General features: G+C 42.0%; 4 protein-coding genes across 7 annotated transcripts in view; 2 read left to right on the top strand and 2 right to left on the bottom strand.

Moving 5' to 3' along the window:
* Positions 1 to 24,113, bottom strand: part of LOC126001426 (ribonuclease pancreatic-like) — a 459,609-nt gene that overhangs the window by 227,018 nt on the left and 208,478 nt on the right. The gene's annotated exons all lie outside the window — the stretch shown is intronic.
* Positions 1 to 24,113, bottom strand: part of LOC126001424 (ribonuclease pancreatic-like) — a 260,537-nt gene that overhangs the window by 136,314 nt on the left and 100,110 nt on the right. The gene's annotated exons all lie outside the window — the stretch shown is intronic.
* Positions 4,267 to 14,442, top strand: LOC126001433 (ribonuclease K6-like). Its single transcript, XM_049768697.1, has 2 exons — positions 4,267 to 4,372; positions 13,973 to 14,442. The coding sequence occupies exon 2, from the start codon at positions 13,978 to 13,980 to the stop codon at positions 14,440 to 14,442; it is 465 nt and encodes a 154-aa protein (XP_049624654.1). The 5' UTR covers positions 4,267 to 4,372; positions 13,973 to 13,977.
* Positions 21,801 to 22,256, top strand: LOC126001435 (ribonuclease pancreatic-like). Its single transcript, XM_049768700.1, has one exon. It carries the CDS (start codon positions 21,801 to 21,803, stop codon positions 22,254 to 22,256), a length of 456 nt encoding a protein of 151 aa, XP_049624657.1.

Genomic DNA, 24,113 nt, shown 5'->3' with positions numbered 1-24,113 from the left:
TGACTTCAGCGGGAAAGGACATTAAAAATAAAAAGGAAATACTGGAATTATTAATCTGCCCTTCAACTCCCCAAAGAACTGGCCATCGTTCACTGCCCCGGACATCAAAAAGGAAATGGAGCAGTAGCAGCAGGGAAACCGAAAAGCAGATGCAGAGGCAAAGGCTGCAGCTGAGGGACTACTGCCCTGCCCCGTCGCAGGACCAAGGCCACTTCAGGAGGAGGCATTAGTATGGGTCAGAGAAGAACATCCCTATACCTCCACTCAAGCCGAGTGGAAAACTACAAAAATTGCTGAACTAGATCCGGAAGAAATAGAAGAGCCTGACCCAGAGGCAAGAAGGTTGTTGCCACTCAAGGAAAGTACCTAGACAAGAGAAAAACTTCAAGAATTCAAGAGTACCTAAAAACACTCCATCGCCTCACCCACCTAGGGCCCAGGAAAATGTTAGAAATTGCAAGAGACTGGCTGGGGGGACACGCGCCCCGAGGAAATAAAAAGACTTGCAGAACAAGTTGTTAAGTCGTGCCAGCCATGTCAGCTGGTAAATGCCTACCCTGGAAGAATCAAAATGGAAAACGATTAAGAGGAACACGACCTGGACAGCACTGGGAGATTGACTTCACCGAGATCAAGCCCACCAAATATGGACTGAAATACCTATTAGTTTTGTGGACACTTTTTCCGGTGGGTAGAAGCCTACCCCTGTAAAAATGAAACTGCGCAAATGGTATCTAAGAAAATTCTGATGATATTTTCCCCAGGTTCGGACTTCCCAGGTAATCGGGTCCGATAACGACCTGCTTTCGTGGCCAGGTAAGTCAGGGATTGGCCAGGGCTCTGGGAATTAATTGGAAGCTACATTGTGCCTATCATCCCCACAGCTCAGGTCAGGTAGAGCGTATGAATAGAACTATTAAGGAGACTTTAATAAATTATACTCTTAGAGACTGGCGTAAGTGACTGGATTTCCCTCTCCCTTCAGCCCTTTTCCGGGCTTGAAACACCCCTATCCCCTCCCAGTGTAGTTTAACCCCCTTTTGAAATCTATATGGGCTCCTCCCCCAGTAAAAGCTTATAACTGATACTTATGAACCTTCTCTTGCTTCCTCTTCCCCTTGACTGCCGACTGGCTGCTGTCACACGCTGCAAAAGTGCATCTGGAAAAATCTTCAGCAAGCATATGAGCCCGGGGACCTGACAGTACCACACAACTACAAGCCAGGAGACTCAGTCCTCGTGCGGCGCACATCGTGCTCTAACACTAGAACCCCAGGTGGAAGGGACCGTATGTTGTCCTCCTCACGACCCCTACTGCAGTTAAGGTAGACGGTATTGCGGCGTGGATACACGCCTCACATTTAAAGCCAGCACCAATAGAATTTAATCAGAATGACGTGGGCAGTGGAGCGAGCAGAAAACCCGCTCAAGATCCGGCTTAAACGCCAGCAAACTGCTCCTCCTGCCTCAACTCCTGTGGTTACTTCTAATGCCCCCAGTCTTAGGGGGGTTTGATCGGCCAGCGGAACACCAAAAGCTGTTAAGGACTCTCTACGGTAAACCCCTGTGACTGCCCCGGAGGTCATCAGTTTCAAACCTGAGTACCGAGTACACAGGCAGTTGACTGTGGCACTAAACGGCCTATCTCACCAGCTCAAGCCATCAGCTTCCACAGGTGAAATCAAGGCTCAGTGGGTATGTAAGCAAAAACCCCAACCCCTTCCCCCCGGACACGAAAGGAACCTGCCCCCCCAGGATGTGTAGAGCTAACTCAGGTACACTCACGGTGCTATAAAACCTATCAGCAGTGCGTTAAAATGGCCAACTCTACCTGGTGGCGAAACTCACTGATACCTACAAGGGTGAGCACGGGAGGTGTGTGGGGTCCTGAAACTTTTAAAACTCCATACGGGGCAGCACATTGTATAGCAAATATTGGAGATGTGGTCTGCTGGCCTCTAAAAGCCCCTTTACATATACTCAGATGGGGGAGGGCCCCCACAGATCAAGAAAAAGAAAAAGGAAGCCATTAAAATGGGCCGAAAAGGAAGTTTATAACCTAATGCCAAAACTGGCCAAGGACCCCTCCCTTCAAGCTAGGGTGCTAAATGAGGATCTGGATTCAAATATACACGACATTCTAAAGTACACTCACAAGCTCTTAAATCAAACCAACCCAAGCTTAGCGGCTGACTGCTGGCTATGCATGAAAATGAGTAACGATTGGCCATTAGCAATACCTGTGCCTAAACCAAATATAAGTAGCTTTTCAAACTGCACCTATACCAAGCCCTTTAAAGTAATCCCTCAGGAATTTGACTCCTCCACTTGCTATGTTAGAAATTACTCACTAACCATAGATTTAGGGCAAGTACCAACAACAAGGTGCTCTAACATCTCCGAAGTCTCGTTGGACTTGGGATGCCTCCCCCCAGGACAGGTCTGGGTCTGTGGAGGAAATTTGGCTTATCCAGTGTTACCCAGAAATAGCACAGGCATTTGTGCACCTGCCTTCCTGCTACCCAACATTGATGTTCTCCCAGGAACTGAACCAGTCCCTCTTCCCAGCATAGACCTCCTGGGAGGACACCGAACTCGTAGGGCTGTAGTATTACTACCCCTGCTGGCTGCGTTAGGGGTGGTCGGAGGATTAGGAATGGGAGCTGCAGGGTTAGGAGTTTCATTGGACCGGTATAATAAGTTATCTGATCGACTGGCCTCAGACATCCGGCAGGTTTACAAGTCTATCCAGGACCTACAAGACCAGCATGACTCACTCGCCCGGGTGGTCCTGCAAAATCGGAGGGGACTAGACTTAATCCTAGCCGAGAAAGGAGGATTGTGCGTAGCTTTACAAGAAGAATGTTGCTTTTATGTTAATAAATCCGGAATAGTACGAGACAGAATAAAGAAACACCAGGAAGAATTAGCAAAGTGAAGGGAGGAACTCTATGATCAACCGTTATGGTCTCTATGGGGAGGAATCCTCCCCTACCTCCTGCCTCTACTTGGTCCACTGCTAAGTGTACTCTTAATAGTTGCAGTAGGACCCTGTATCGTAAACAGAGTTGTAACTTTTATCCGCACTCAAGTGGGGGAAGTTAAGCTAATGGTGCTAAGACAGCAATATCAGGAAGTACCCACAAAACTCTGAGTAACCACTTGCTGCACCTTGAACTTAACCCCTGAAACCAACTCCGCCCCACCCCAGCAGGAAGTAGTTACAGAAGAGAAACCGTCTGCCCAAAATCCCTTCAATGTTCTTGGCTAGCAGTGGTTATTTCGGTTACTTCTGTGTTAATTCTAAGATTAGAATTATTAACAAGAAGGAGTGGGAAAATGAAAGAAGTGAAAAAACATATTTTCCCCTACACATTCCTGATGGGAGTTGTCTGTCTCTTTCTCATACAATGCAATGTTCCCCCATCACCCTCCCCTCTGTGTTAACTACCTGCTTGTCTTTTATCTACTGAGTTACAGGTGCTGATCCATTTGCTGGCTCCCCATGGTTTTACAGACCCTGCATTAATTGTCCTGAAGACATCTTGGAGACTTAATGTCTGAATCCCGCTCACTTGGAGACTTGAAGTCTGGACCCTACTCACACCTACCCCCAAAACCTCCGGATTCCCCCATATCAAAGCCCATTCCTGTTTCCTCTGTAAAAATAACACAGCCCACCTGAAAACTGTATAAAAACCCCCTGATTTCAGACCTCGGGGTTCGCAACCTCTGCTCTGCTCTGAGCACGTTTCGAACCTCTGATCAATCAGATTAAAATTGGAACTTGCCTGCAATTTGCTGAGCACGTGCCTTTTTCGCTATTCTGTGCTGGGCAACTGGGGGGGTCGGGTCGTCCGGACTTTTCATATGTACTTTTCATAGTTATTAATTATGACATGTTTGTATTTTCACCTTTCTCCACAAAACCTGAACCTGCAGATCCAGTATCTGCCTCAATATACATTATTGGAAAGTACATTGCCAATCATGTGACAATACTAGATTTACATAGTATATTATATCCTTTTAAGGAACTGAAGTCAAAGAACTTCAAAAACCTGAAGCTTGATACATATCAGGAGGGAAATAAGGGATCAGTTCCTCAAAATTGTAAGTTTCTAGTTTCACTGCTTAAGTAAAATGATACTATTTCAAGTAAGTTTGAAAGTCAGGAGTTTTATCCACACTTGCGAAACAAGTTTCTCTGATGACCTCGAAGTTTCTCTTTACAGGAGTTTAGATACTTTTCTTTGTCCTCAGGCAGCTCTGGCATGTTGGGGAGAATTGGAGACAAAGATTCTAAGCATAGAACTAACTAACAACTGCCTCTAAAGCTCTGTTCTCAGCAGGACTTCATCACAGAAACCCGGTAAGAAAAAGGATCAGGGCTGGGGAAAAAAGGACAGCAAATTGGGCTGAGAGGTCCAGATCAAATTAGTAAAGGGAAAACATTTGGACGGGGGGAGGAAGGGTCTACGACAATCTTACAGTGGTCCTCAAACTACAGCCCGCGGGCTACATATTGTATTTGTTCCCATTTTGTTTCTTCACTTCAAAATAAGATATATGCTGTATGCATAGGAATTTGTTCATATTTTCATAATTTTTGCTTTTACTATAGTCCGGCCCTCCAACGATCTGAGGGACAGTGAACTGGCCCCTTGTTAAATAAAAAGTTTGAGGACCACTGGTACCTTTATGTCATGAGGACACAGATGTATGAGTACAGAGCAAGAAAGAATGGGATCTGTTGAGCAGTAGAAAGTTATCTTTGCCTCATGTTCCATTTAATAAAGTTTCAGTTTCTTCATAGGACTATGAGACTTAAAGAATAAAGGTTTGCTGCTGCAGCTGCTGTTGTTTTGGGCCACGCCTGGCAATGCTTAAGGATTACTCCTGACTTTACACTTAGGAATTACTCCTTATGGGTCTCTGGGGACCATATGGAATGCTGAAGATTGAGCCCAGGTCTGCCACTTGCAAGGAAAAGGCCCTACCTTTTTTTTTTTTTTTTTTTTTTTTGGTTTTTGGGCATCACCCGGCGGTGCTCAGGGGTTACTCCTGACTGTCTGCTCAGAAATAGCTCCTGACAGGCACGGGGCACCATATGGGACACCGGGGTTCGAACCAATCACCTTTGGTCCTGGATTGGCTGCTTGCAAGGCAAACACCACTGTGCTATCTCTCCGGGCCCCATGGCTCTACCTTTTGTACTAACTCTCCAGCCACACTAACATTCATTCATCCTTCTTTATTTTTTCTTTCTTCTTTCTTTCTTTCTTTCTTTCTTTCTTTCTTTCTCTTTCTTTCTTTCTTCATTCTTTCTTTCTTTCTTTTCTTTCTTTCTTTCTTTCTTTCTTTCTTTCTTTCTTCTTTCTTTCTTTCTTTCTTTCTTTCCTTTCTTTCTTTCCTTTCTTTTCTTTCTTTCTTTCTTTTCTTTCTTTCTTTCTTTCTTTCTTTCTTTCTTTCTTTCTTCTTCTTTCTTTTCTTTCTTTCTTTCTTTCTTCTTTCTTCTTGTCCTTCCTTTCTTCCTTCCTTCCTTTCTTTCTTTCTTTTCTTTCTCTTTCTCTTTCTCTTTCCTTCCTTCCTTCCTTCCTTCCTTCCTTCCTTCCTTCCTTTCTTTCCTTCTTTCCTTCCTTCCTTCCTTCTTTCTTTCTTTCTTTCTTTCTTTCTTTCTTTCTTTCTTCTTTCTTTCTTTCTTTCTTTCTCTTTCTTTCTTTTCTTTCTTTCTTTCTTTCTTTCTTTCTTTCTTTCTTTCTTTCTTCTTTCTTTCTTTTTCTTTCTTTCTTTCTTTCTTCCTTCTTTCCTTCCTTTCTTTCTTTCTTTCTTTCTTTCTTTCTTTCTTTCTTTCTTTCTTTCTTTCTTTCTTTCTTTCTTTCTTTCTTTTCTTCTTTCTTTCTTTCTTTCTTTTTCTTCTTTCTTTCTTTCTTTCTTTCTTTCTTTTTTCTTTCTTTCTTTCTTTCTTTCTTCTTTCTTCTTCTTTCTTTCTTTCTTTCTTTCTTTCTTTCTTTCTTTCTTTCTTTCTTTCTTTCTTTCTTTCTTTCTTTCTTTCTTTCTTTCTTCCTTCCTTCCTTCTTTCTTTCTCTTCCTTCTTTCTTTCTTTCTTTCTTTCTTCTTTCTTTCTTTCTTTTTCTTTCTTTTCTTCTTTCTTTCTTTCTTTCTTTTCTTTTCTTTCTTTCTTTTCTTCTTTCTTTCTTTCTTTCTTTTCTTTCTTTCTTTCTTTCTTTCTTTCTTTCTTTCTTTTCTTTCTTTCTTTCTTTCTTTCTTCCTTCTTTCTTTCTTTCTTTCTTTTTTTTAATGCATAATTTTTTTTATTTAAACACCTTGATTACATACATGATTGTGTTTGGGTTTCAGTCATAAAAGGAACACCACCCATCACCAGTGCAACATTCCCATCACCCAAGTCCCAAATCTCCCTCCTCCCCACCCAACCCCCGCCTGTACCCTAAACAGGCTCTACATTTCCCTCATACATTCTCAATATTAGGACAGTTCAAAATGTAGTTATTTCTCTAACTAAACTCATCACTCTTTGTGGTGAGCTTCCTGAGGTGAGCTGGAACTTCCAGCTCTTTTCTCTTTTGTGTCCTGAAAATTATTATTACAAGGGTGTCTTTCATTTTTCTTAAAACCCATAGATGAGTGAGACCATTCTGCTTTTTTCTCTCTCTCTCTCTGACTTATTTCACTCAGCATAATAGATTCCATGTACATCTAGTATAGGAAAATTTCATGACTTCATCTCTCCTGACAGCTGCATAATATTCCATTGTGTATATGTACCACAGTTTCTTTAGCCATTCGTCTGTTGAAGGGCATCTTGGTTGTTTCCAGAGTCTTGCTATGGTAAATAGAGCTGCAATGAATATAGGTGTAAGGAAGGGGTTTTTGTATTGTATTTTTGTGTTCCTAGGGTATATTCCTAGGAGTGGTATAGCTGGATCGTATGGAGCTCGATTTCCAGTTTTTGGAGGAATCTCCATATCGCTTTCCATAAAGGTTGAACTAGACAGCATTCCCACCAGCAGTGGATAAGAGTTTCCTTTCTCTCCACATCCCCGCCAACAGTGTTTATTCTCATTCTTTGTGATGTGTGCCATTCTCTGGGGTGTGAGGTGGTATCTCATCGTTGTTTTGATTTGCATCTCCCTGATGATTAGTGATGTGGAACATTTTTTCATGTGTCTTTTGGCCATGCGTATTTCTTCTTTGTCAAAGTGTCTGTTCATTTCTTCTCCCCATTTTTTGATGGGGTTAGATGTTTTTTTTCTTGTAAAATTCTGTCAGTGCCTTGTATATTTTGGAGATTAGCCCCTTATCTGATGGGTATTGGGTGAATAGTTTTCTCCCACTCAGTGGGTGGCTCTTGTATCCTGGGCACTATTTCCTTTGAGGTGCAGAAGCTTCTCAGCTTAATATATTCCCATCTGTTAATCTCTGCTTTCTCTGCTTTCACTTGCTTGGAGAGTGCAGTTTCCTCCTTGAAGATGCCTGTAATGTCCTGTAGTGTTTTGCCTATGTGCTGTTCTATATATCTTATGGTTTTGGGGCTGATATCGAGGTCTTTAATCCATTTGGATTTTACCTTTGTACATGATGTTAGCTGGGGGTCTAAGTTTAATTTTTTGCAAGTGGCTATCCAATTGTGCCAACACCACTTGTTGAAGAGGCTTTCCGTGCTCCATTTAGGATTTCCTGCTCCTTTATCAAAAATTAAATGGTTGTATTTCTGGGGAACATTTTCTGAGTATTCAAGCCTATTCCACTGATCTGAGAGACCTATCCTTATTCCAATACCCATGCGTTTTGATAACTGTTGCTTTGTAGTACAGTTTAAAGTTGGGAAAAGTAATTCCTCCCATATTTTTTCCCAATGATGCTTTAGCTATTCGAGGGTGTTTATTGTTCCAAATGAATTTCAAGAGTGTCTGATCCACTTCTTTGAAGAATGTCATGGGTATCTTTAGAGGGATGGCATTAAATCTTATAATGCCTTGGGAGTATTGACATTTTGATGATGTTAATCCTGCCAATCCATGAGCAGGGTATGTGTTTCCATTTCCGTGTGTCCTCTTTATTTCTTGGAGCAGAGTTTTATAGTTTTCTTTGTATAGGTCCTTCACATATTTAGTCAAGTTGATTCCAAGATATTTGAGTTTGTGTGGTACTATTGTGAATGGGGTTGTTTTCTTAATGTCCATTTCATCCTTATTACTATTGGTATATAGTGAAGGCCATCGATTTTGTGTGTTAATTTTGTTGTACCTGCCACCTTGCTATATGAGTCTATTGTTTCTAGAAGCTTTTTGATAGAGTCTTTAGGTTTTCTAAGTAGAGTAATCATGTCATCTGCAAACAGTGAGAGCTTGACTTCTTCCTTTCCTATCTGGATTCCCTTGATATACTTTCTTGCCTAATCGCTATAAGCAAGTATTTCCAGTGCTATGTTGAATAGGAGTGGTTGAGAGAGGACAGCAGTGTCTTGTGCCAGAATTTAGAGGGAAGGCTTTCAGTTTTTCTCCATTGAGGATAATATTTGCCACTGGCTTGTGGTAGATGGCCTTCACTATATTGAGAAAGGTTCCCTCCATTCCCATCTTGCTGAGAGTTTTGATCAAGAATGGGTGTTGGACCTTATCAAATCTTTCTCTACATCTATTGATATGATCATGTGGTTTTTTATTTTTCTTGTTATTGATGTTGTGTATTATGTTGATAGATTTACGGATGTTAAACCAGCCTTGCATTCCTGGGATGAAACCTACTTGATCGTAGTGGATGATCTTCTTAACGAGGCATTGAATCCTATTTGCCAGGATTTTGTTGAGGATCTTTGCATCTGCATTCATCAGTGATATTGGTCTGTAATTTTCTTTTTTGGTAGCGTCTCTGTCTGGTTTAGGTATCAAGGTGATGTTGGCTTCATAAAAGCTATTTGGAAGTGTTTCTGTTTGTTCAATTTCATGAAAGAGTCTTGCCAAGATTGGCAGTAGTTCCTCTTGGAAAGTTTGATAGAATTCATTAGTGAATCCATCTGGACCTGGGCTTTTGTTTTTCGGCAGACATTTGATTACTGTTTTAATTTCATCAATGGTGATGGGGTGTTTAGATATGCTACATCCTCTTCCTTCAACCGTGGAAGATTATAAGAGTCCAAGAATTTATCCATTTCTTCCAGGTTCTCATTTTTAGTGGCGTAGAGTTTTTCAAAGTAGTTTCTGATTACCCTTTGAATCTCTGTCATATCAGTAGTGATCTCTCCTTTTTCATTCCTGATACGAGTTATCAAGTTTCTCTCTCTCTCTTTCTTTGTTAGGTTTGCCAGTGGTCTATCAATCTTGTTTATTTTTTCAAAGAACCAACTTCTGCTTTCGTTGATCTTTCGGATTGTTTTTTGAGTTTCCACTTCGTTGATTTTTGCTCTCAACTTTGTTATTTCCTTCTGTCTTCCTATTCTTGGGTCCTTTTGTTGAGCATTTTCTAGTTCTATTAGCTGTGTCATTAAGCTACTCAGGTAAGCTCCTTCTTCCTTCCTGATGTGTGCTTGCAAAGCTATAAATTTTCCTCTCAGTACTGCTTTTGCTGTGTCCCATAAGTTCTGAGAGTTTGTGTCTTTATTGTCATTTGTTTCCAGGAATCTTTTTATTTCCTCCTTGATTTCATCTCGGACCCACTGGTTATTGAGCATGAGGCTGTTTAACTTTTAGGTGTTAAAGTGTTTCTTCTGAGTCCCTTTGGAGTTCACAAATAATTTCAGAGCCTTGTGGTCAGCGAAGGTAGTCTGCAAAATTTCTATCCTCTTGATCTTATGGAGGTATGTTTTATGTGCCAGCATGTAGTCTATCCTGGAGAATGTCCCATGTACATTGGAGAAGAATGTGTATCCAGGTTTCTGGGGATGGAGTGTCCTATATATATCCACTAGGCCTCTTTCTTCCATTTCTCTCCTCAGGTCTAGTATATTCTTGTTGGGTTTCAGTCTGGTTGACCTGTGCAGTGTTGACAAAGCCGTGTTAAGGTCCCCCACAATTATTGTGTTGTTGTTGATATTATTTTTCAGATTTGTCAACAGTTGTATTAAATATTTTGCTGGCCCCTCATTCGGTGCATATATGTTTAGGAGAGTGAATTCTTCCTGCTCTACGTACCCCTTGATTAATATAAAATGTCCGTCTTTGTCCCTTACAACCTTCCTGAGTATAAAGTTTGCATTATCTGATATTAGTATGGCCACTCCAGCTTTTTTATGGGTGTTGTTTTGCTTGGATAACTTTTCTCCAGCCTTTTATTTTGAGTCTATGTTTGTTCTGACTATTCAGGTGCGTTTCTTGTAGGCAGCAGAAGGTTGGATTGAGTTTTTTGATCCATTTAGCCACTCTGTGTCTCTTAACTGGTGCATTTAGTCCATTGACGTTGAGAGAAAGAATTGTCCTGGGATTTAACGCCATCTTTATTTCAAAATTTGGTGTGTCTTTTGGGTAGTCTTGTCTTAGATTAGGTCTTTCAGTTTTTCTCTTAAGACTGGTTTTGTGTCTGTGAAGTTTCTGAGCTGTTTTTTGTCTGTGAAACCATGTATTCTTCCATCAAACCGGAAAGTGAGTTTTGCTGGGTATAGTATTCTGGGTGAAGCATTCATTTCATTCAGTCTTGTCACAATATCCCACCACTGCTTTCTGGCATTGAGCGTTTCTGGTGACAGGTCTGCTGTAAATCTCAGGGAAGCTTGCTTGAACATGATTTCCCCTTTTGATCTTGCTGTTTTCAGAATTCTGTCTCTATCTGTGGGATTTGTCATTGTGACTAGGATGTGTCTTGGGGTGGTTTTTCTGGGGTCTCTTTTGGTTGGTACTCTTCGGGCATGCAGGATTTGATCACATATATTCTTTAGCTCTGGAAGTTTCTCTTTAATGATGTTCTTGACCATTGATTCTTCCTGGAAATTTTCTTCCTGGGTCTCTGGGACTCCAATGATTCTTAAGTTGTTTCTGTTGATCTTATCATAGACTTCTATTTTCGTCTGTTCCCATTCTTTGACTAATTTTTCCATTGTCTGCTCATTTGCTTTAAGTTTTTTGTCCAATCTCTCCTGCTGTATGGAATTGTTATGTATCTCATCTTCCACAGCACCAAGTCTATTCTCAGCTTCTGATACCCTGTCCCAGAGCTTATCCATTTTGTCATTCACTTCGTTTACTGACTTTTTTCAGTCCTGTTAGTTGACATGTTATTTCAGTTTGGAGTTTTGTCATTTCTGCCTTCATATTTTCTTGGTTCTTATTAGTGTTCTGTTCAACTCGATCCATGGTTTCTTGGAGTCTGTTGAGCACCTTCCATATTGCTAGTCTAAAGTCCTTATCTGAGAGGTTGATTAGTTGTTCAGTCATTATCTGGTCCTCAGAATTGTCATCTTCATTCTCTATGTCTGATGCTGTCCTGCGTTGTTTCCCCATTGTCACACTTGTATTGTGGGTTTTTCTACGTGTTGTGGTGGTATTCATTGTCTATATGATGTAGGCAGCACACTCCTCTGGCTCCTCCCTTTCTGGATGGGCTGACTTGCCTCTAAGGGAGGGGAGTCCTCCGTGGATGAAGCCTCACACTGGGTCAAAATCTTAGGCCCGAGCATGCAACAGAGAAGACAGTCCAGAGAGAAATGTTTGCTTCTGTGATATAACGCCGTTCTTAGTGTGATTTTTCCTTCTTGTTGCAATGGAGTTCTTTCCTTAGAAAGAGTGCACGGCCGCGTAGCGAAGCAGAGCGGCCGTGCTCCTCTGAGCCTCTTTTTGCCCCACTCGCAAGAGTTTCACGCAAGAGGACAGTAGACAGACATAGACAGGTCACACTCACAGTCTTTCACAGCTGAGCCCCACTGGGCCGGTGTACTTTCGCGGATTTTCCCCACCTGGTGTCACACACAGGGAGCCAGCTTTTGCAAAGGTTAGCCGGTTTTTATGCTCTGAAGTCCCTCCCTGAAAATGGCGTCTGGGCGAGCGAGGTTTCTGAAGGCTCTTTTTGCCCCACTCGCAAGAGTTTCACGCAAGAGGACAGTAGACAGACATAGACAGGTCACACTCACAGTCTTTCACAGCTGAGCCCCACTGGGCCGGTGTACTTTCGCGGATTTTCCCCACCTGGTGTCACACACAGGGAGCCAGCTTTTGCAAAGGTTAGCCGGTTTTTATGCTCTGAAGTCCCTCCCTGAAAATGGCGTCTGGGCGAGCGAGGTTTCTGAAGGCTCTTTTTGCCCCACTCGCAAGAGTTTCACGCAAGAGGACAGTAGACAGACATAGACAGGTCACACTCACAGTCTTTCACAGCTGAGCCCCACTGGGCCGGTGTACTTTCGCGGATTTACCCCGCCTTGTGTCACACACAGGGAGCCAGCTTTTGCAAAGGTTAGCCGGTTTTTATGCTCTGAAGTCCCTCCCTGAAAATGGCGTCTGGGCGAGCGAGGTTTCTGAAGGCTCTTTTTGCCCACTCGCAAGAGTTTCACGCAAGAGGACAGTAGACAGACATAGACAGGTCACACTCACAGTCTTTCACAGCTGAGCCCCACTGGGCCGGTGTACTTTCGCGGATTTACCCCGCTGGTGTCACACACAGGGAGCCAGCTTTTGCAAAGGTTAGCCGGTTTTTATGCTCTGAAGTCCCTCCCTGAAAATGGCGTCTGGGCGAGCGAGGTTTCTGGAGGCTCTTTTTGCCCCACTCGCAAGAGTTTCACGCAAGAGGACAGTAGACAGACATAGACAGGTCACACTCACAGTCTTTCACAGCTGAGCCCCACTGGGCCGGTGTACTTTCACGGATTTTCCCCACCTGGTGTCACACACAGGGAGCCAGCTTTTGCAAAGGTTAGCCGGTTTTTATGCTCTGAAGTCCCTCCCTGAAAATGGCGTCTGGGCGATCGAGGTTTCTGGAGGCTCTTTTTGCCCCACTCGCAAGAGTTTCACGCAAGAGGACAGTAGACAGACATAGACAGGTCACACTCACAGTCTTTCACAGCTGAGCCCCACTGGGCCGGTGTACTTTCTCTTTCTTTCTTTCTTTCTTTCTTTCTTTCTTTCTTTCTTTCTTTCTTTCTTTCTTTCTTTTCTTTCTTTCTTCTTTCTTTCTTTCTTCTTTCTTTCTTTCTTTCTTTCTTTCTTTCTTTCTTTCTTTCTTCTTCTTTCTTTCTTTCTTCTTTCTTTCTTTCTTCTTTCTTCTTTCTCTTTCTCTCTTTCTTTCTCTCTTCTTTTTTTCTTTCATTTTTTGATTCACACCCGACAGTGCTCAGGGGTTCCTCCTGGCTTTACGCTCATAAATCACTCCTGGCAGGCTCAGGGGACCAAATGGGATGCTGGGATTTGAACCACTGTCCTTTTGCATGCAAGGCAAATGCCCTACCTCCATGCTATCTCTCTGGCCCCCCTTTTTTTCTTTTTTTTTAATTATTAAATTAATTTAAAGAAAATGCATCACATAGTTGACATAACTGATCATAAGACATTTGTTTCAAGATGATCAAAAGCCATTATTAAAAAAGAGTAAATAGAAAGAAAATCTAAAAAAATGGAGGATAAAGTAAAGAAGAAAAGTTCAGTAGCAAGTATATTGTGGAAATAGTTGTATCAGCAATGAACTCCTTAAAGCAATAGCAGATGTAATAAAATCTTCTTTTTTTTAGGGATAAGAGTTAAAGAAATACAGTAACAAAGGTGTGAGAGTGGCAATGATTGCTATTTGCATAGGCCCAGCAAAATATGGGGGAAATAGAAATGAAAAGCCTTGGCCTAAATACAAGGGAACCTTACCCCTGAAGTGTTCTGGTGTAAGACCAATTCTGGGCTACAGGCATACTAGGTTGACCTACCCCTGGGTCATTCTCTGCCAACAAAGACTTTTTTTAAGTTAAAAGAAAAAGCAGTTTATTTTTAAATGCATGCTGTCATTGCTTTTATTTACTATTCTTTTCCTTTTTTCCACACAGCAAAAATGGTGCTCGATCTTCTGGAATGTTTTCGTCTTTTCCTCTTGTTTTTGGGATTATGGATGCCAGCATGTCCACTTAATCTTTGGCCTAAAAGACTCACCAAGGCCCAATGGTTTGAAATTCAGCATATACAACCTAAATCTCTTCAATGTAACAAGGCAATGAATGTTGTCAATAATTATACCCTGCATTGTAAACCTGAAAACTCCTTTCTGCATGATTTCTTCCAGAATGTGGCTGCCACATGTAATTTGCCCAACATTGGCTGCAAGAATGGCTGGAAAAACCGCCACCAGAGTCCAAAGCCTGTTAACATGACTCAATGCAGTCTCACCTCAGGAAAGTATCCTCTCTGCCGTTACAGAGATGCTGCCCAATACAAGTTCTTTATTATCGCCTGTGAAACTCCTCAGAAGAAAGACCCTCCCTATAAACTGGTTCCTGTACATTTAGATAAGCTTGTTTAAAGTTTCCATCATCCTTCACACTTGACACAGCTTCTCTTATGACTACTGCTTTATTTCTCTTCTTTGAATTCTCTTATTCCCACAAAAGAAACAAAGTTTTGGGAGAATCCAAATGTCTAGGTTTCTAGACCAAAGTTGGCATGGAAAGAAATAAGATTCTTCTCTCCTATAGGGAGTTTCAGATGTTTTAACCAGGCAAGAGAAAAGAGAGCAAAAAGGGCCCAGAGACTCCATTTTCATTCTTGTGAATTTAGTCAACGTTTTGCATCAAGGCAATAAGATGGCTTCCTGCCTGCATTCTAGGTGAATATGCTTCTGAAGATCCTTTTTTTGCGGCTGTGATATGGAGAATAAAGGCCTTCACTTGTCAACATTCGATTGTACTTTTTTTGGTTGTATTTTTTTGGGGGGGCACCACCCATTTGATTGCTCAGGGTTACTCCTGGGCTAAGCGCTCAGAAATTGCCCTGGTTTGGGGGAACCATATGGCGTGCGTCCGGGCGCCGATTGAACCCGTGTAGGTCCTTCCTTGGCTAGTCCTTGCAAGGCAGACCACATTTTACCCTCTAGCGCCACCTCACAGGCCCCTGGTTGTATTGTTTTATTTTGTCTTTGGAGACCTTACCCAGTTGTACTCAGGGGTTACTTCTTGCTCCACTCTTAGGATCACTCCTGGCAGGATCCAGGAAGCAAGCTGGGGATTTGGGGATCAAAACCACAGGTCAGCTGCTGCAAGGCAAGTACCCTACAAACTGTACTATCACTCTAGCCCCATCCATTCAAAATTCTCCACCAATAATGAGTTCTTGTTCGATGAGTTTATCTTACAAGCCAAAAATCTTGGAGAAATCAACACACCAAAAGTTGTCCCAACATTAGTGGGAGAAACCTAGGTTTATCTGCCCCACAAAGCAGACTTCTCAAATGCAATACTACAAGGGCTTCTTGCAACTTTCTATCTGGTCTTCTGGTTTGGTTATGACACCAGATGTCAATTTGCCTTATCTTTGTAAGATAAACAGGAAAAGAAGTACCCTTTTAGGATTCAAAATGCCTTTTGGGTGGAGCAATCAATAGTACAGAGGATTCTGCTTTTGCCTTGCACTTGGCTGACCAGGTCGTCTTCTGAGCACAGCAAGAGTAATTACTGTGTACAGAGCAGGAGTAAAAGCTGAACATTTCCGAGTCCCCCCCCAAAACAACAAAAACCATTAAAAACCACTAAAATGTCATAGCTCTTTTTTCTGCCTTATTGCAGGGAGGGAGAAAATGGCAACCTGAAAACCTTTTTAGTTCAAACTCTATCTTGTTTCTTTCACCTACTGATGCAATGTAGGAACTTGTACCCCATGCAAAAAAAGGATCGTTAACATTGACTCATAAATGGATAATAATATTAATATTATTAGCTATTGGAATTGAGAAAAAGTAAGAAAAAATCAAGCGATAGGGGGGCCTGAGTGAATACAGGACTAAGGCTCTTGCCTTGCAAGAGCTGGCCTGGATTTGACCCCAGAATCCCTTATAGACCCTCTGAGCCCACCGAAAATTATTCTGAGTTCAGAGCCAGTATCCCCTGAGCATCACTGGATGTGGTCCCTAAACAATAAAAAACACTAGGAAACTGAGTTAGGAAGGCAAATAGAGAAGGATCCCACCACCACCATACTACTCCATGGCATTGAATTGAGGACATAGGAAAAGTTCTTGGAATATAATAAAACAAGGAAGGAGATTTGAGAAGAATTACTTTGCAATGTTAAGATCTTTCCCCAGCCCCCTCTGCAGACCAGGGAAGTCTGTAGCCTCCTCTCAAGCTCCAAAAGGAACAAAGACTAGGAAAGGAAGTTCAAAGAAAACATTAAGTTTCCTCATTTCTTTCTCCACCTGATAACCATCCTAGCAATGAACTCTTACCTAGGTAAAAAGTTTCAAGTGAGTCAGGTTGGAAGAAGCCCCTATAAAGGTCATTTTATAACAAAGGGCACACATGTGTGTTGCTGGCCCATGAGTATGATGCCAGCATGCATATATCACTTAAATCTCCCCTCTTGAAGTGTGTATTTTTATACTTTCATACTTTACCTTTAACTGTAACTGTAGGATGGATATCGGGGCTCTTTCCCCTTTTAGGGAACTCCTGGGTCTCTCTTTCTTATTCTTTCACCTTCCCCTTCATCAAAATTTTTAAGTAAAACCTGTTTTTACTTCCACTGCTTGGTCTCCTCCTGAAATTCTTTTCTGAGAGATAGGAATGGACCTGAAAGGTCTCAATAAGGTCTAGGACTGACTCTCCCTTTCCTAACAAAGAGCAATTTCCTCTCTCCAGTCTGAGTCCACAGCTCACTGAGAAGTGGATGGTGGAGATTAACTCTTGCTCTGGACAGCACAGTGGATGTCAGCTGGGCTCTTGCCAGTTGTTTAGTGGGACTAGAAGGACATGAGGTCTGTGTTGTTCGGTATCACTGCAGACTCTATGATCCTAGATTTACTCAGTTATTTCCAAGGTGGAGAGGTAGGGAGAGAGAACAGTGATATTTCCTTCTTGGGACTGCCATCACTCCACTTCATGTAAGTTACTAGGGACCCCCGAATGAGGCTTCAATATGAATATATTTTATTTATTATCTTGCTAACCTTTAAAAAATTTTTTTTAATTTTCCTGGTTGGTTGGTTTGGGGCCAACACCCAGAAGTGCTCAGAAAGATTTTTTCCTGACTCTGCGTTGAGGTTAGTCCTGGCAGTGTACAGGGGGCCATATGTAGTGCCGAGGATTAAAGCATGATCAGTCACGTGCTAGGCAAGCTCCTTAACCCATGCACTGTCATCTGGCTCTCATCTTTCTAAAGTTAGTTTACAGGTCTCCTAGAGCAAAAACCTAAGTAGGTTTGCTTACCAAACTTAAAGACTAAGAGAAAAAATAAAACCTGGTTAAAAGTAGAGTGGAAAGATGATCTACCAGAAAATGAAATCAGAAGTTCAGCCCATACAATCATTGCAAAAAAAAAAAAAAAAGTTTAGTTCCTATATGAGCCTTAAACTTTGTAAAAATTTGCATATAACCCCGTTTCTTGTGATTTATTTTTTCCATTTTTATTATAATACCATGATTTATCAAGTTGTTCATTATATAGTCATTTTAGGCATTAAATGTTCAAACACCAATTTCAATAAGTGTCCCCAATATCTCATCCACCACCCTAACTTGCTTCCAAGTAGGCACAAATTTACTTACTATTGCTTGTTACATCACAAAGGCGAATGGAATGATCAAAACTTAGATCAATGAGGGTCAATTTCAAATTATTATTGTCTCTCCACGGGGTTCCTAAAGTCAGTGTTTAAGGATTCAGTGGGCTGTGGTGGTGCTAGGTGAGCCTGCTGGGTTATTGTTTAGATTCACTGAGCTTGGCCATTTACTATGTAACTTTCAATTAGATTGCTTGTGGTACTACTGGGCTGACACTACTATGAAATTTTGAGGTGTTTCTTGATCTCTTGTGGCAGTGAGGTCCAGGATTAATAGATCTGGAACGAATTTGGGAGTTCAATAAAATTAAACTCAGAGCTGGGCTATTTTTGTCGGAGGGTGTACGTTGTGGTGCTGGACTGCTATAGTTTGTGTAGAAAAAAGAATCTGGACCCTTGGCAGCCACAAACACCCCTACCCACTTCTGAGAGTGCCACAGAAGTATCAGTCTGGACAGGACTACCAGGGAAATATCTGTCATTATTTGCTTTTGGAGCTTGGTGGAGGATCCGGGACATTTTTCTGCTGGGAGATGACCATGGTGGGTGAGGACTTCAGGATTTCCAGGTGGTGGGGTGGGTGGGGTGGGGGCAACACCTAATCCCTCTTCCCAAATTCAAGACGCAGAATTTACAAAGCCTTGTAGTCTGATCTCATAAAGATCCTCTTACCTGATTTCAGATGATTCCCCTCCTAGAAATGGAACTGGGCCCATTTTTGTTGGAAGGTTGTCAGATGTGGTATTGGGCTGCCGGTTCCATGTGATATTAATGTGTATTTATTTTACAATTTTAAGTAGGGGAGCATCTTCTCCAGGCTGCAGCTTCCTTACTTTCATGTACCAAGAGCAGGTCCTGTTCCATATTATTTTTCTTTCAGGTGAGTATGGCAGTTCCTTGTCTCTACCCACCTCTTGTAGAAGGTAAGTTAGCCAGCACAAGCCACTGTTATTGAAACATACAAGGACAGGGGTGGCGAACAAGTTCAACACAAAGAGCCAAAATGTTAAACTGTGAGAGTCAGAGAGCCACACCATGCAGTGACCTCCCAAAACAGACAAACACTCACACACAAGCATATAATTTTCACAATAATCTATTAAACACATATTGCATTTTGCCATTTTGAGTGAGGGTCAAAATTCTGCATTGATGGTGAGGGTGTGCTGCGTCCTCCACACTAAGAACTAACGGCCAGATGTGACATCACATGTGACACATGGGTCCCCCACTCGCTGGCCCGTGCAGTTGTTTCCGAGGGATGGGAGACGGGAGGACGCAGCCTGGGGGCGGGACTCCGCGCTCGGAGATCTCTCCTCAGAGGTCCCTCCTCAGAAGCAGCAGAACAAAATCCAGACTTGGCAAAGAGCCACAGTATACAAAATCATGATGAGGCAAAGAGCCGCATTCATTTTGGCCGGGAGCCCCATGCGGCTGGAGAGCCGTGTGTTCGCCATCCCTGGACTAGGAGGAATGTAGGAAGACTGGGGATAGGTGTCTTAGCCCCGCCCATAAATGTCAACAATTACTCAAAGCACTAACCCTAACTTGTGCTTAGTCTAAAGATTACATTATTTTATCCTGAGAACAAATCTAAGAGCTCCCTACTTTTATCTGCTTTTAGAGATGAGGAAAATGATAAACAAACAAAAAAATAAAGTTCTTAAGGTACTAAATCAAAAATTTGACTGAGACTATTAAATCCAGATCATGGAGTAATAATCCCATAATCCTCACTTAGAGTTATCAAAATGATTACTTGAGTCTCTTTCTAGGAGGGATATCATCTAGAGAGAAATATTGTTTCTTTTTATTTCATTCAAAATGCACTATTTTTTTCTCATTGACATTATAACTTTGAATAAAGCAAAGTTATTTTAAGATTTACTATCTAATGTTCATAATAATCACAGCACACACACACACACACACACACACACACATACACATACAAAAGCCACACCAAAAATTTAATGGTAATGAAGACTTGTATGTACCAGTGTACTTTTTTTCTCCAGAAAGAATGATTGAGATATATTGGTTTTTTGGGCCACACCCTTTTGATGCTCAGGGATTACTTCTGGCTAAGTGCCTCAGAAAACTGCCCTGGCTTGGAGGGGACCATATGGGACGCTGGGGGATCGAACCGCGGTCCTTCCTTGGCTAGTGCTTGCAAGGCAGACACCTTACCTCTAGTGCCACCTCGCCGGCCCCAAGAATGATATATTTTGTCTTTTAGTTCATCTACTTAACACTGTCCAGAGAGTGGTAATAATAGTTAGCTACTCATCTTCAACACCACAGACTATGGGTAAAGTGTGTACAAGAAGAGGTCAGATTTGGTCAAGCATGGTTGTTTCTTCCCAGTTTAGGCACTATCTTCTTTTTTTTGTAAAATAACTCCATGCACTGTGTCTCCAAGCCTAGGTGAATGAGTATAAAACAGTCACCATAAAACAATCCAGATCAAGTTGAGGATGAAACAGGTATAGTCTGGCAGTCTTCTGCCTCATATGGAGAGCCAGATATCTGCCGGAAGTGCCGTTTTTATTGAGTACAGAGACCACCTCTGGGTGGGGCAGTAAGGACAGATAACTCAGGCTAGCCTGAGCCAGTCCCACCCAGGTTTACAAGTAAGACTATCTCTGTTTTGGGGGTAAATCCAAGTTGTAAACAAGCATACAAAGGAACCAGGGGCGATCTTTGATTTAGGTAAAATAAGGTATAACATAATATTTTCTCCACTAGAATGAGGATCTTCCCAGATGAGGGCAGCTAGACATCTCTTCTGCCTCCCCCTACAAAATGTCCTTTAGGGAGACAGGAATTTCAGTTGAAGCTCTCTCTAGACTCTTGGGGGAAGAAAGGGTCTTTGTTTCATTCTCTTAAGAGCTCCTGTTCTTTGGCCCTTTGTTAATTTTCAAGGACTTTGGAAAAATTACTTTCAAGGAAGTAACTAGTACTTGGCTAGTGCTGGAACATTAGGGTTCTATACTTTTCTCTATACCTCCTGGTGATGATAGAAGGGCACCAGAAGATAAGATCTAAATAACTGAAGTTTCAATTGGCAAGAAAAAAAAATCACTATCCCCCAGTAGCTCTGATAAAGGTGTTCCTGGGTCATTTTCTTACTTCTTCCTCTCAATGCCCTTTCTTCTTTTTTTAAATTTTATTGATTGATTGATTGGTTGGTTTCCGGGACCCTCCCGGGTCAGCTGCCTTCAAGGCAAATGCCCTTCCGAGTGCTATCTCTCTGGCTCTGCCCTTTCTTCTAAAAGAGAAACTTCTCAAGCTCCTCCACTTTCTCTACTTAAAAATCAAGCCTTTGTTATTAACATAAGGTTTCAGCCTTGTAAAAACTCATTGCAAAACTGCTCTTTCAAGGTTTTCAGGACCCAATAAAGAGCCAGGTAAGCAACCCAATAGCTGATTTCAGGGCTTATAATCTGCTTGAGGACTGGACAAGAGGGAGCCTGAATGGGTGAGGTTGGCATAGAGAAATTTAGGGGCAGGCAAACAGCAGCTGGATGGGGACAGGGAATGCATATTGGCTTAAGAGAAGCCGTGGAATGGATAGTGAGATGAGCATCTCCTCTTGAGAATGCAGTGATGGTATCTGTTTGTGATGCCTCCAGCAGGCTCAGGATTGAGTTTTCTCATGTTATGAGACAACAGGGATCTGTGAGCCATGACACTGGTATCTTTGGGATGCATTTGACTCTTGATTTACTTAAAGGGATTCTTGGAGGACTGAGTAAAAATGCATTTATTTTCCAGATGTATTTTAGTATGTAACAAAACAATAACAAAAACACACAAAGAAAAACACCTGTGGCATTGAAAGAAAAGACTGCCAGGATTTTAGTGCACATCTGAAATAGTGCAAGAGAGAAGGTTGTACGGAGTCTTTCTAGCAAATGAGAATCAAAAACTTCTTTTTATATATACAGTCTGATAGAAAATTCTCACAAAAAGAGGGGAATCTGACTGAGTTATAGAGAGACAGTAATCGGGGAGAACCCAGGTGAGGAGGGGTTCATTCTCAGGGTCTGTATTTCCTTCTCCTTCTGTTTTTGCTGGGCAGGTTTCTGCAGGCGACTGAGGTCAGCATGGCTCTGAAGAAGTCCCTCATCTTGTTTCTCATGCTGGCCCTGATGCTATTGGTGTTGGGGTGTTTTGAGGCTTCCCTGGGCCAGGAAACAAAGGCCATGAGATTCCAGAGGCAGCATATAGACTCAAACAATTTCCCCAATGGAAATGCCACTTACTGCAATGTGATGATGGTGTGCAGAAACATGACCTGGGGACGCTGCAAGGAAATAAACACCTTTGTGCACGAGCCCCTGTCTGCAGTAGAAGCTATCTGCAGTGAGAAAAATAGAACCTGTATTAAGGGGATGAAAAATTGCTATCAGAGCAGGTACCCCATGTCCATCACTGTCTGTCGACTGAGGCGAGGCTCTAGACACCCCAACTGTACCTACACCACCAGCCCAATTATACAACAACACATCACTGTGGCCTGTGCAGGAGTTCCGTACGTTCCTGTCCACTTTGAATCTTAGTTGAAGGCTTCAGTCTGAGTCAGAGAGAAAGATGTCTTAACAACCTCACCACCATAATGGTCCTTCTCCCCTCTTCCTACTTCAGAGAAAAATAACTCAAGTTACTGCTCTGACCAATCCACGCATGCTTCCCTCACCTGATACTTGCCCCAAGTGGTTAGGGACCTGAGGACTGGGTTGTGAGGTGGGCCCCATGTTAACCATTCATCGCTTACTTCAATAAAATGCAATTGCAACACCTGCCTTCCTGCAGCTGTCATTAGTCCCAGAGATGGATCAGAGCAATAAATCTGATTAGTACTGGTGCGCTGCAAAGAGAATGTTACATATTTATTTTCTTCTAGCTTTTCACTTTTTGTGATCTGAGACTTCTTTTCTGTAGATTTCTGTTCTCTACTTGGTTTTCACTTGAGTCTTCAAGCAGTGCTCAGGAGTCTTGGCTCTTTCCCCAAGTCTCTTCTAAGAATTGAGAATACTTGAGGGCTTCTATGGTTGCACCATGAACCACACTGCAGGGGATCTAAGACAGGTTGACTATGTGGGAAGAACTGCATTAACCTGGTATTGGGTTTCAGGCCCCTCCTGTAAAATTTCTTGATGCAAGGATGAAGCTTTGATGTAGAAGCACTTTTAGAGACCAGGGAACTCAAGGCTAGGAGATATCAGTGATATTTATGCTGGATGAACAGCTAGAGCGTGGGTGGTGAACAAGTTCGACACAAAGAGCCAAAATGTTAAACTGAGAGTCAGAGAGTCACACCACGCAGTGATCTGCCAAAACAGACAAACACTCACACAAAAGCATATAATTTTAACAATAATCTATTAAACACATATTGCATTTTGCCATTTTGCGTGAGGGTAAAAATCCTGTTCACAACCCCTGAGCTAGAGGAAAAGCTCAAACATATTGGGTACAGAAGCAAGGAAAACATGACCTCAAAATGTAGTGTAACAGCTTATAAATGATCTCATCTTTCTGGGACTCACTCTCTTTATTTGTTCACTATGTTCTTGATGGCCTGATTCACACACATGCCTGACACATAGGAGTATATCTTTTGCTGTGCTGCTTTCATGGTTGCGGGAAAGACTTATACTTCTGGCCGTGGAACTCCTACACTTATTCTGTACCTATCCTTTCCCTGCACACAATGAAGAGATTAGTCTTGGCTCAATCAACACTTCATCATTTTATTCCACTCCACAGTTCATGTTGTATCTGACATTTTCAAGGTCAAAAATATCTAGAAAGATCTAGCTCTGACTCCATCTCTGACCAGTTCTGATAGTGTCTTTCAATATAATGACATTTATAAATGTTGGTAGTTTCTGGGTTTTGTTGTTGTTTGTTTTATTTTATTTATTTATTTATTTATTTTTTAGGAAAGTAAAATTTTTAGTTCTATAGATAGACATCTATATGTGGAAGAAGGCCTGGAAGTGAGAGCTTCAGGGAGCAGCATTTCTTTGATAATTGGATCTCGCTCTTTACTAGTGTATAAAAAAGGAATAAATGAAGAAGAAAAGGAAACTAAAGTTTCTAGATGTGGTTTCTTTCACTAGAATTCTGAGTTCATCTCACTGTTGTTCTGAAACCTGAAGCTACTCATTCTCTCCCCTGCTAGTGCTTAAAATTCAGATGATATTTTTTTTTTTTTTTGGGCCACACCCGTTTGACGCTCAGGGGTTACTCCTGGCTATGTGCTCAGAAATCGCCCCTGGCTTGGGGGGACCATATGGGACGCCGGGAGATCGAACCGCGGTCCTTCCTTGGCTAGCGCTTGCAAGGCAGGCACCTTACCTCCAGCGCCACCTACCCGGCCCCGTTATTTTAAGTATTGATTTTGCTGCATC

The sequence above is a fragment of the Suncus etruscus genome, chromosome 2 (assembly GCF_024139225.1).
Source record: "Suncus etruscus isolate mSunEtr1 chromosome 2, mSunEtr1.pri.cur, whole genome shotgun sequence".
Taxonomy (NCBI): domain Eukaryota; kingdom Metazoa; phylum Chordata; class Mammalia; order Eulipotyphla; family Soricidae; genus Suncus; species Suncus etruscus.
The sequence above is the reverse complement of the archived record's forward strand: the minus strand, read 5'-3'. Positions and strand labels throughout refer to the sequence as shown.

Bases quoted from the DNA above. Each gene is read 5' to 3' on its own strand.
- LOC126001435 (XM_049768700.1), top strand. From the start codon at position 21,801: ATGGCTCTGAAGAAGTCCCTCATCTTGTTTCTCATGCTGGCCCTGATG.
- LOC126001433 (XM_049768697.1), top strand. From the start codon at position 13,978: ATGGTGCTCGATCTTCTGGAATGTTTTCGTCTTTTCCTCTTGTTTTTG.